We start from the raw sequence: 13,660 nt of genomic DNA, 5'->3' as shown, positions 1-13,660 counted from the left end.
GACTTTACTCTTACAGGTTATAAAAACCGAATCTCAGTGGCTATTACGATAAAAGGAAATTTACCAGTTAATCCTAGTTTCCACAAAATAACAAAAACCTAACCACCATGAACAAAAATTACTGTGGTGCAACAAATGAATCTTCCGATGAATTTACATCTAACTCAGAAACTTATTTCTTATATTTTCAACTAAATAGTTTGGTTTTTTTCTAGTTAGGGAATAATCAGAGCAGTCTCTTGCCATATTGTATGGTAGGAATAGAAACAGGTCCACTAACACACTGATAATCCAACAGATGTAGGTCAATTTGGTATTTTCCATTTGTTTAGATATTTATCCCTAAGCATCCATTGCAATGGACGCTGTGAAGTAATTTGTCCTTAAAATTTCTCAGAGCTGTCAGATAGTTGTACGCTCTGGGACAGAGAGCTTTGCTAAGTAAAAGCAGACCTAAGACTCACAAAATATTGCTGGATAAAACATGGCAGTGTCGCTCTTTGTAGACAGGAAGAAGTATATTAAAATGGGAAGGAGGAGTAATAAAAAGTAACTAAAATGATTGATGAGTAGACACACCAGATATATCACATTCTTGTTTTAATTAGAAGGTACAAAAACAGCTCCATTATCCACACATTAGTCACCTGGATTTACTCTGAATCTCTTCCCTGTACCTCCATTGTCCCCTGACCTTTGGCTGTGAGAGCAGGTCATAAGCACCAGAATTAGGCTATTGGGGGTGGCTGCTTCCTTCCCAATTGGTTTCGACTCCTCAGAATGGGTGACCATGCTGTGGTTTGCATCCAATTACAGCAGGAAAAAAATCTGAAAGATTCCTTGCTAGGGATGGGTGAGACATTCAATTCAGGTTGCATTTCAAGCCAAATCTATCAAATCCACTTTCCAAAACAAGATCTTCCTTCAGAATTCACACATATTCAAATTTTGCAATGCAGTTCACCAACCAATGTTTACAAAAATACTTATGTTAGGGGAAAGTGTGCATAAAAATGAATATATGAAAATAACATACAAAAATACATTATATGATAAATTGCTTGCAAAAAATGTGTATACTATACTAGTCAAAACTGCCTACAAAAATGTGTTTATTAGGAGAAATTCACATTAAAATACTGGAGAATTTTCATGAGAATTCTTTTAAAAAATGCAAATTGCTGCAGAAATGTGGAGAACTGAATCTAAAACTACATTCACACCATACATTTATTCTACTATTATTCCACTTTAAACAGTTATGAATTCCCTCAAAGAATCCAGGGAACTATAGTTTGTGAAGGATGCTGAGAGTTCTTGGGACACCCCTATTCCCTCATAGAGGTCACAATTCCCAGGGTGCTCTGGGAAGAGGGACTGATTGTTAAACCACTCTGAGACTTGTAGCTCTCTGAGGAGAATTGGGGACTCCTAACAACTCAGTCCTCCTCTAGCATGCACACCTTAACGTGATGAGGGGGGTTGAGAATATCGAAGAAGCAGAGAGCAATGATGTCAGGAGTCTAGAGCAAGAGGCTAGATTCCCAGCAGAGGCACACAAGGCGGAATGGTCAAAGCTGAGACATCAGACTTAGACGCATCCAAACTCAGAGGAAGGCAATGGTAAATCAACTCTGAATACCTCTTACCATGAAAACAGAGTATCCAAAATTCAACATGAGACAGTGCTGGAAGATGAGACCCTGAAGTCAGGTGGCACTCAGCGAGCTACTGGGGAACGACAAGTATAAGTAGCGCTGTGACTAATGACGCCACTGGGTCAAAGCCAAAAGGAAGCCTAGAGGCTGATGCATACAGACGCAAAAGGAGAGTCCGGAGTTGTACAACGTGCACAAAAGGAACATGGAATGTGAAAAGCATGAACCAGGGAAAGTTAGAAAGTGTCAAGAAAGAAATAGAGCATATCAATATTACACTGCTTAGTGTGAGTGAATTAAAATGGATGGGAATGGGACACTTTCAAACAGGCAACTACAAAATATTTTATGCAGGAAATGAGAAATTAAGAAGAAACGGGGTTGCTTTAGTAGTGAGAAATGACATAGCAAAAGTAATTACGAGCTTTAATGCAAGGTCTCAGTGAGCGATATCAATGAAATTAAATGGGAAACCTATTAATATAATGATCATCCAAGTCTACGCTCCAACGGCAAACACAGAACAAGAGGAATTTGAGAAATTTTATGTTGAAGTCCTGGAAGAAACTGATCACACACCAAAGCAAGATGTTCTGATAATCATGGGGACTGGGATGCAAAAGTAGGGAACAGAGAAGAACTAGAAATTGTAGGGAAATGGGGTTCTGCAGTTACCGTGGACCACGAAAAAAACAAATAATTGGGTGTTAGAACAAATTAAACCAGAACTGTCGCTAGAAGCTAAAATGATGAAACTGAGGTTATCATACTTTGGACACATAATGAGAATATATGATTCACTAGAAAAGACAATAATGCTGGGGAAAACAGCAGGGAGTAGAAAAAGAGGAAGGCCAAACAAGAGATGGATTCCATAAAGGAAGCCACAGACATGAACTTACAAGATCTGAACAGGGTGGTTTATAACAGATGCTACTGGAAGTTGCTGATTCATAGGGTCACCATAAGTCATATGTGAAGGCACATAACAACAACAACTCAGTACCCTTCACAAACTACACTTCCTAGGATTATTTGGAGGAAGCCATGATTGTTTAAAATGGAATAATAGTGGAATGAATGTATGGTATGAATGTGGCCTAAGATTGGCAAAATGAGAAACTGAGAGAACCAAAACTGACAAATCTTTCTATCCCTATTCCCTTCACAAACACCACTGGATGGATCTGCCTGAAATTTGGCAGCCTTAACCACTCCAGAGGACTCCTTTCCCTGCCAATTTCATCCAATTACATAAAAAAGGGGGGGAGTGATTTTTATACTCCCCATTACAGACAATGGGGGCAAATCTGAGCTTCAGATTTAATATATCAGATTTGGATCTGATCAAAATGAACTGAATCAGCATGACACAGAGCAGATTCTAATCAGATCAGGCTGCTTCCAAATGATACAGATACAACACAAATCTTACGGTTGCTACACACCCCTCATATATACTTATTCTACTAATTAAATGTATCACTCATACAACTGCTGTGTTTGGCATATTTAAAAATATGTCAGTGATCAATAAAAAATCATTACAGTATGCACTCTAAAGTACTCAAGTATATCTTGGGCTTTTCCACTTGGGAAAACAGGGGAAGATGAAAAGTTTAAAATAGAAACCATCCACATTAAGAATATTTATCATCTGGTCTTAGAAACAGTATGCAGCTCTTAGTGTTATTATTGTGCAGTAACAGAAGATACTAGTTTCTGACATAATGGCTCAGAAATATTCATTCCTGTAACAGAATTAAAGAACTATAATAAATGTTGATATCCAGCTATATATTATGTATTGTTCAGTGTCATTTTGTTATTATATTATACCTAAGTATCTTACTGTTCAGTCCTATATATCATGTGTGGGGAACCTCCAGATGTTGCTGAACTACAACATCCCTGGTCACTGGCAATGCTTGCTTCGGCTGATGGTAGTTGTAGTTCAGCAACATCTGGACAGTGAAAAATTCCCTACACCTCCCATACACGTCTACTAAAAATAAGTCCCATTGAATTCACTTAAGTGTGTATATGTTTGCAGCCTTAGTAACTACAGACCAATGTAGCCATCTGCCTAAATTTTATTTATATCTGTGCTCTATTTCAGTAAATAAATCATTGAAAACAATACCATTACTCAAGTTTATTTCCTTAATTGATGTTTACAAGAGCCATAGCTTCATACTCTGAACTTTCACGTTGAGTTTCAAAAAACTGAAGGTTTACATGAATTGAATGAAGCTTCATCTTCAAGCTTCTTTGTTCTGATTTCATCTGCGTGCATTTTCAATGCCAGTTTCTTGATTCAGAAGAGATAGAAATCTGAGGCAAATAAGCAGCAAAGGGAGTCAGACGTTATGTTGTGCAAAGGCCTTGCCACCATGTTATGGAAGTGATACACTTGGCAGATTCCCAGTTTGGACCAAATACCTCAAGATGTTCTGCAGTATGTAACATTTTTAAACACTTTGTTCATAATTAAATCTGAAGAGTACTGCTTGATTCAAGCACAGTAGCAATGCTATAGTCACTAATATTGCTACTTTATAATTTTAGGATATTTGTAACAATATATTGGCTACCTGGCTATCATTTCATAGGTGAGTGAGTGAGAAGAGTCTTTTTAGTTTCATTTGTTGTTTAAAAAATATTGATAAACTTCTTTGGCTTTCTTTTATCTGCACACACAAATTGTCCTAAATAACAGAAGAAAATCTACAAAAGAACACCAAAGCCACGGACCAGCTTAGTACATTAGATCTGATTGAGCTGAAGTTTAGGCAGAGTTTTATTTATTTTATATTTAGATTTACATGGGGTTTTTTTGCTCAAACATCCTTCCCCACCCTCAAAATGGCCTACAGCCAGATGATGTATGGATCTGATGGCTTGCCAATGTCTCCAAGGAATTATCTGGCTGATATGATCACTGGTCCAGTCAGCAATTCCTGATTACTGGTTCATGGTTTTATATACTCTGTATGACTGTAAACAGGCCTGAGGACAGCACTACAGTAGGCCTTTACAGTCATATTAGATGGAGGAGTGTAGTGATATTGGCAAGGCCAGCCCCCTTGCCAGTGAATGCACAGGTGCCTAAAGCAGAACCAAGCCCACCAACCAAGACCATGGAAGCGACAAAATCACACCTGATGAAGAGGGTGAAGAAGTAGTAACAGAAGACCTCAGAAGATGAACAGTTCACCTGAAGGAAGTCCAAGGACTGACCTAACATGAAACAAAGTCCCATCATCACGTTGTCCCACACTCTCCCAGGAAACTTCCCTACGTTCTGTCAGAAGTGTCCCTGAAGTTTGACTAGGTTTCCTGGACCCTTAAAAAAAAGTTGAGGAAGTTTTTCTACGTTTCCATAAAACCCAACATATCTTTTCCTTTCAGATATACACATAGAAAGAAAAAGTGGCATGTATCATAAAATCTACCTGTACCCTTACAATCGATTCACAGTTCCTATCAATTTAGACCAGTCCTGCCTTTGTCCACTGTTCCCATTCTGTGGTGACCACAGAAGCCCTGTAATGTCGTCTGGCTCAACAATACTTTCCAAGGGAGATGAAGGCACAGAACACCTATCCCATTGCTCAGCTTCTGTTTCAGGTCCAAGTGATGTTGATAAAGAAAGGGTGCCAAAGAGAAATATGACACTTAAAATATGAAAGAATAAGCAGACCTCCATGTGTGCCATTCATGAGCAAAAACAAGACAAAAAATGTATATGTACAAGAACCATAACTTATTTTCTGTGCAAGTCACTTGACAATGTAATGTAGCATCACCTCAGCGGTCCATATAATAAAAACATGGTTATCTATTTCAGTTAACCCCACAAAAGCCAACCAAAAATTGACAATCTACCCCCAAATAAAATGATAACAGACAACTCAGCTCAAATCTCAAAACACTGTAAACACAGTTATTTGCATATCCTCAAAGGGATGCAACATTACAATAACCTAACTATAACTCTCCAATTCTTGTACCCACTGGCTACAATCTTATTTGCTAAAAGGCTTTATGAATAGTTCCAAGAGTTAATAGAAGAGGCAGCAGCAGAATCAACTTTCTATCATACTTTACATCCATCAGGAACATCAGAAAGAAGTGGCCTAGATCCTGAAGTTAACCAAGGACTAACTGTTGGTTCTCAAACTGCCGATAAGGATAAAGAATATGCATAGTGTCAAAGGTAGGACTCCAGTACAGCCATAACCTATACAAGTCAACAGTGTAACTAGTAGCCCACTGACCACATCAGAAGTCCTTTGATGTATGAGAACCCATGGATTATATTGTTCTTCATAGATCCTTATCAACAAGACAATATCCTTGCAAATGGGCAATACTCTAGGGATCTTATCAGAATAAATTATCTCTTTCAGCAATGTCAACTAAGTCTAAGAATTCAACCCCACTGTTACACTCTTGGAATGGGTGGTCCTAACAGCAAAAAATAACATACCAGCAAGTAACATTTGTCACATTTCTCTTAGAAACCTCTTCTGGAAATTGATGATGATGATGATGATATAAACAGACTTAGAGCATTTTTTTCACAGTGTAAAATTTTAGTCATTACATTACATTTTCAAACAAAAAGATAACGTATTAAAAAACTTAAGGATTTTCAACTTTCATTAGGCAAAACTTTGAACAATGTAAAGTTGTACAGCAAATTTCCAGGTTATCACTATAATATTCAAATCAAACTGTAAACTTTTTCTTTTTCCTAAACTACTTGCTAAACTTTTCAGAATGAGTGAGAGAACTGCTGAAATGTTTTGCATTTATAACCCAGAGCTGGCAATGGTTACGTATAAATGCAGTTAAGATAAAAGTCATACTTCAAGCAAGCAGATGCAGCTCCAGTGAACTGAGTGGAACTTACTCTGGCCAATAAAACTTCATCTGACCTACTGAAAGGTCAGGGTTGAAAAAAGTGTAAGCTAAGCAGACGTGCAGATATGCTAACTGTAAACACCAAGAAAAGAAACAGTAACAGAAGAAACATACCAAGAAAAAACATTTATTGGCCAGGTATATTAGTGAAAACAAATCTGCAATAGAAAAACCATTTCTCACCTATGTTCATCCCTAAATGACATGACAGTTCATGCAATCCACATCCTATAGAAATAAGGATCACACCTATAAATTTATTTCTATGGTATACTTGCTAATCAATTTATTTCTCTGGTAGCACTGCGATATCTGTTCTGTGTACATATATTTTAGTCTAATTAATATTATTCAAGTTAAACATTGTTACCTTGCATGCATGTACACTACCTCAAACCTATCAATTTACTTGGAAGTATCCCTTGAAATTTGGCTTTATTTTCAAATAAGCATGCAACATTGTACAAAATATTCCCCCGAATTTTCAAAATCTTTACAGGTCTGGAGTTGTAATTGTAAATTTGCAAATTATTTTTCTTGTTGTTATTAAATACACATATATGGAATAGCACAAGATTTTTTTATATATAGAAAATAAAAACCAACAAAAGTATTATTTTCTATAAATGCTGTTAAACACTACACTATGCCTTCTTACATTTGAATTCACATTATGGCAAGGAGGGGGATCCTTAGACTTACTGTCTTAAACCTCATTTTAATATGCTGCCATGCCATATATGTGGCACATTTTCTTAACATGATGATGCACCTTATACAGAAGCACTAGAAACAGATCAAAATGTATTTAATTATTTTAACAAGATCAGGATGACCACCACACTGTTATTTTAAGGCACAGTATTATGTCTAGAGTGCATTAAAACTAACTCATTGTTCCTGCTTACTTTTAAGAAGAAAAATATGTTTCTGATTTATAGACTTATCAGCAAGATGTTTTGAAAAGGCATATCATGATCAAGCTCCAACACAGTACTGTATTAACTAGTCATCTACTGACAATCACTCGCTGAAATTTTCACTTCAATCACACTTTTTCTTGAGGAGCTGTAAGAATTGCTCTGAAATATTTACTCAGTGCTAGTAAAGTGCTGAGTGTAACAGTTTCTGCATCTAATACAGTGCTATCCAGTTCTCACAAAAGCACAGCACATTAAAGCATTAGATGCCATTTGCATTATCGCACAGCAGGGGGCTACAGCAGCTACAATTCTGGGACAATTCTAACACCTCAACACATGAAGTACAGTAAAATGTGCTGCAATTTCATACTATATATTATGCAATATACAGCTTATGGAAGTATCCTACATATCTAATGACTGGTTTTAGTTTTTACAAGTGAGTTTATAACTGATTTTATACAGGGGATTAAAAAAATCTAGCAATTCCAAATATTTAGCTTTGCAAATTTATCAAACAAAAATAACATGTTAAGCATCACTGTGAATAAAAATAACAAAATATTTGGCTGTAGACATGAGGACATGTAGGTGGGGCTACACTCACATAATCAGGATTTTTTACTGCAACTGTAGTGAAAGAAACTCACCATGTACACATTTCTGTTCAAACCTAAGAGACAAATAATGTTTCTGGCCTCACTAAGCAAAACCATAAGCTCATATTTTGTCTTCCACACCAATATCATTAACTGACATGAAAGTTCTTACAGTACATATTTTTACACTTTCTACAAATGCTACCTCCTACTTAGAGGCTTTCTGGGTCTTTGTAGAAGCGGAAGATCTATTCTCATACTGTTAACTGATTGTTAAAGCAGACCTAATGGTTAAGAGAAGTCATTCTAATAAAGCCAGATTCCCTTACTAACTACCTTGATTACACAGCCCCTAGATATTTCATATTTCTAACAAATAAAACAAAAAATAAAGATTTACTTTTCAAAAGATTTGAATGTCCTTCAAGGAAAAAAAAGGTGAACCCTTTCAGAAGGCATTCACAGCAAAACTTGATTTTGGATGAATTTAAGTCTTTGTCTAGAAAACACATTCTGCAAAAGAGAAACAGTAGCATAGAGGGAAAATATATGAAAGACAGGCCAAAGGAACTTTCAGATGATAAGCTGAAAAGTTTAGAAAGCAAATTAAGCTGTTACAACTATATTTCTATACAAGGATAATGGTGTCCACAGTACATTCTCCAAATACACCAAACTAGTGACCAAAAAAAAAAGGAAAAAAAAGACTCTATGGAGTTATCAGAATAATGAGAAGTATCCAAACATTATCTATACTTCACTTTCCTCATCAATATGCATTTATTTTCTGTATCATTATTGTCTGATTCCAGTCATATGAAGAAGAACTCAAAACAGGGCACACTACTCGGTCTTTATATATACAGAATAATTCAGTTTGTAGTCATAAAGGAGGAGGTCTGGCAAAGCGTTTTAAAAAGCAACCTTCTCAGACAGTTTGTAAGACTAAATGCCCGCTGTTTAACAAAAATAAAAAACACTCCACATTTTAAAAATATAGGGAAAGTAATAGGTAAGTGATATAACAAGAAATATGACATTATCTATCCAATATGGAAAGGCCCAGCTTGATTACCTTCATGCAGACAACCAAAAAGCAACCTCTTGCATGGCCTTTCTCTTTTTACCTGATGCTGCCTGCAGTGGTGCAATTTTTTTTCCTGGCACAATCACTGCTCTTTTTTTAAAAAAAAACAATACACATATTTAGACAGGCAAATATAATTTTAAAATCTGAGTTTACTCTTAAACCCATTATGCACTGAATGCAGTAGACACCATCCTAGAAATATCAAGTTTTCTTTCATCAGAAGCAACCACGATTATACTGATAAGAAAAATCAATAAAGGGAGCTTCCCCCTTTTTGCAGCAAAGAGAATCGACAGTTCATATGGAAATGTATCAGTAAGAGAGGCAACCCCCTACATGTGCCACCTGCCAGATTCCCCAATAAATAATCCCATAGAGTAGCACCACAGCAGCTCCTTGTACTTCGACAGTCCCAGCAGCTCACACATATCGGTAAGAAAAGCAAATAGTCACCCATATAAAATCATTGCAGATGCATTCACCAAATGAAACATTCCACCTCCTTTCAGCACTGCTTTTAAAAATCCTGCTTGCTCAAAAGATGAAGCAGGGGCTGCATGCAGGTTTCAAAATGTAAGGAAGTCACAGACTCCCTTAAGAGGTTACTTCTCCTTTTGGGGATGGGGATGGAAAGGAAAAGCTTCCATTGCCTTCTCCGAGACCTCAAGTGCATGGAGGCATGAAATACAATAAACTTTATAATGGCGCTATTGAAGAGGAGGGTGGAGGGAATTCCACAAGGTCACACTTAGCTCTTTCTGAATTCCCTAAGCACAGAGTGATTAAGACAATTCTCTCCCCCCACCCAATCCTGTTAGAGGGGAAAGCCAACCATCCTGAGGAAAACATGGAGAAGTTGCTAGTGCTCACTGACCTCATTTAGAGCCTCCAAAAGCTGTCTAGATTATTCTTAACACTCAAGAGTTCTTTATGCTGACATTTGGGTATCTAACTACCTTGTCCTCCCTGCCTGTGGGAAAAGGAAGGGACAGGGGGCAGCAAAAGCATCTCCCCACCACATATTCGAACACTGCAACCAAAAAGACACACGCACTCACTCAATCTCACACACAGGCACACACGCACACACATCCTTTACCCTCATTGCACATTCCAGCGCCATGGCCACATTCTCTTAATAGCATCAGCAACAATGGAATCTCTCTGCTTGTTCCTTAATACATCCTGGTGTTTACTTCGATTTTCAAAGGGGTGAGGGAGATGGTGTTGGGAGCTGGAAATAACCTGCCTACTTTACATCCACATATGTCCACAACCATGCATTTGCATAACGACACTAGCTTGTACATTTTCCATCACTATAATTGTTACATTTCACTCCCGAGGACAGGATTAGTGCCAATAGTGAATACAAAAGGAAGACTAACAAGGGAACAAACAGAATTCAATCTAAAAAGGCGCTGTGAGGATGCATTCCCTATTGTATAGGTTATGGCGGGATGCAGGGTGGGGGGGAGGAAGGTTTAGGAAATCTAGCTTTGCACATCTTTAAGTCTCCAGTAAGCCACGCATGTACAGCCTCTTGATCCTCCTCTTTACCAGTGCTCAGCTTTAAAGCATTTTACTTCCCCCCCCCACGGGATGGTGTTGCAGTGCACACGTTGTTCCTCTCTCTTCATTTCCCCTCTCACTTTTATAGACATCGTCGATGGGGTGAAAAAGAGTGGCTGAAGGGGAACGTTACAAGGAGTTGAAACCGGGGGGAGGGGGCTGCAAGACTTACAGGGGAGGAAAGGCACCAGGGGAGGACTTTAAGGGCGGGCATGAAAGGATTAATGTTTGTGCAGCACTTTAAGGATGGAAAGCTCAGTACAAGTGGTGCTGCTGGAGACTAGGAGGTGGTAGAGGAGGAGAAAGCACCGAGGGGTGATGGATAGACGAAAGGGGGGGGGGATACGAAGCCAGGGGGAAGCGAATTGGACAGATAAAGGGATACAGAAGCCCAGGATTAGAGAACCCAGTCGTGAGCCTGGGGAGGGGGGAGCGAAGAGATGCGAAGACAAACGAGGGGCAGGTTGGCGGCAAGTCTCCGGGGGGAGGGGGGAGGCGACAGGAGGGGGAATAAGGTCAACAGAAGGGTCTTGACAGGGCAGCGGGGAAGAGGACCAAGCTGCCCCTTCGGCCCTACCACGGCCCCACCTCAGCCTTCGCACGCACATCGCAGCCTGAAGTTGGGAGCGAGCGGGGGGCAAAGAGGCGGCGACGGCAAAACGGGGACAGGCGGGGGTGGTACCTTGTATGAGGATCCCGCAGAGACCGTAGAAGCGCAAGACGACGCTCGGTTTCAGCCGCATCCTGGGGGTTTCCCTCCGGCTGGCTGGGCGCGAGGCAGAGAATCCCGCAGCCGCTGCTGCCACTGTTTCCTCTTTCTTCGTCTTCTTCGTCTCCTTCTCCTCCTCCTCCTCCTCTTCTTCTTCCTCTTCTTCCTCCGCCTCCTCCTCTCGCCGGGCTCGTCCTTCCCCCAGCAGGAGCCGCCGCCGCCACTGCCGCCGCAGTGTCTCCCTCAGCTTATCCAGCGGGGTGAAGAGGAGGACCAGGGTCGCGCGGGTCTGCAGTGGAGGCGAGCGGCTGCCGGCTCTCCCTCGTCTTCCCCCTCAGTTCGCCCCAACCCGGTCCTTCCTCGGGGGGGGCACCCGGTTGCACACTTCCTCCCCACACTCCTTCCTCCCGAGGATACGGCTGCCCCTTTCTCGAACCCCGGGTGAGTTCCTTTCGCCGACCCTCCTTCCGTCGGTCAGAGTATTGGGGAGACAAACGGGCAGCTGCAGCGCTCGCCTTCCTGCTGATTCGCACGCGCTCTCTCACCTCAGCTCGCAGGGAGACTGCTCCGCTACACCAGCCCCTTTTCCAGCTCTAGACACGAGGGCAATCTCAGCGCGCGCGCCGCTACCGTCGCCACCGCCACCTCCTCCCTCCCCTCCCCACGTCCCCCCTCCTTTCTCCAACAGGGCTCCGCCCCCTTCCAACCCGCGTTTCTCTCTCTCAGAATAGCCACGCCTCCAACTAATAAGACCACGCCCCTCCTGGGATTTAGACATGCCCTCCCTTCGCACAGCCACGCTCTCTTTAGCGTCCTCCCCCCTACAGGGCCAGGACATGACAGGCAGCTGCAGCTTTCCAATGGAAGAGGGTCTATCCTGTACATTCAACCTGTCAGCGGGCAGCACCGATGCAAGAGAAAAGCTGGTGAGTGAGTTCTGTGAGAACGTCCGTGTTTGAAGGAGACCTATTGCTTGCAGTTCCCGCCCTTTTTGTCTCAACTTTGGACTGGCATTTACCTGAGCCTATGAGAAATACAACTAGGCATTTCTTAAGAGCCAATGAATGATTTGGGGAAAAAACAATAAAAGGTATGGAAGGGCTGAAGAAGGGAAGTCGCTGTCCAAAGGCAGTTCTGAAAGTGGCTGGTTTTTGACTTGACAATCGCAAGCGAGGCAAGCGGCCTGAAATTGAGCCCACTTAAAAGCGATTGAGAAGGACCGAGCAAGCGAACGACCGAGCGTTTGGGAAAATGGGTCACAGCTCAGCCAGCAGTAGCAGGAACAGATTCTTAAAAGGATAATTTGCTATGTGAGTAGCTTAAGAGAGAGACGGACAGAAGACTACAGAGCACGGCTGATCACAAGACATCCAATCAGCGCTGGGGAGGTGCTGGGAGTGGGATAAAGGGCGGATAACCAGACAAGGATGAGTCACGCGTGGAATAACCATTGAGAGCAGAAATGCAAAGAATGATCATTTACGGCGTAGGGACGGAAGGTGAAATGGACCCATGAGAGAGCGCGTCATCTGAAATAATGCCACTTTTCTGATCCTCTCCTTCCATGTTAACTCCGCCTATCTTTTTCCTCCTCGCACCACGGCAGCTATGAAGGCGTGGACTGGCTGCCAATTTAAAGTTTTATTTATGTGATGTCGTTGCTGCTGTGTTGGAACGTCACTATGCTAGCATAACTTGGATTTACACAGGCGTAAAGGGTAACCGTGGAGGATGGTCCGTTAGGGCAAATGAGGCAGTGCACCAACAATTTCAGTCTGCCCTCAGTCAGGTCCCACCTGTCTGCCTTTTTATTTACAACCAGTTCAGGCGGTGGCCTTGGCTGTCAGCTTCCTCCACCTTAGAAGGATAGGGACAAAACTAGAATTAGTTGGCTGCACCTATCATTGCTTTGTCAGAGACCAACAGTAGGCTGTGGCTCCACTTACTGTTAGCCTCCCTGCCTTCTCTACCAGTACCAATGGACCCCAGCCACTACTGATTTAATAGCAATTCTTTCTGCATCCATTTATTTATGTATTTAGAAAGATGTATAGACTGCTTAATCAGAAGACTCTCAAAGTGGTGTACAAATTGATCAAATGTGTATCCCACCTTTTCATCACATCATTCTCAAGTCAACTGGCAGTAAAATACAATATAATCAAACATGAAAATAGGTT

At 41.0% G+C, this 13,660-nt stretch overlaps 1 protein-coding gene across 3 annotated transcripts in view; it reads right to left on the bottom strand.

The window, feature by feature from the left end:
* Positions 1 to 12,117, bottom strand: part of CADM2 (cell adhesion molecule 2) — an 844,740-nt gene extending 832,623 nt beyond the window's left edge. For all 3 annotated transcript variants that reach the window (XM_061627959.1, XM_061627960.1, XM_061627961.1), the window contains exon 1: positions 11,454 to 12,117. In XM_061627959.1, coding sequence (XP_061483943.1) covers positions 11,454 to 11,514 — 61 coding nt within the window. In that variant the 5' untranslated portion in view covers positions 11,515 to 12,117. The remainder of the gene's footprint in view (positions 1 to 11,453) is intronic.
* Positions 12,118 to 13,660: the final 1,543 nt, after the last annotated feature.

The sequence above is a fragment of the Rhineura floridana genome, chromosome 5, assembly GCF_030035675.1.
Source record: "Rhineura floridana isolate rRhiFlo1 chromosome 5, rRhiFlo1.hap2, whole genome shotgun sequence".
NCBI classification, from domain to species: Eukaryota; Metazoa; Chordata; class Lepidosauria; order Squamata; family Rhineuridae; genus Rhineura; species Rhineura floridana.
Note: the sequence above shows the minus strand (reverse complement) of the source record. Positions and strands in the feature narration are given on the sequence as shown.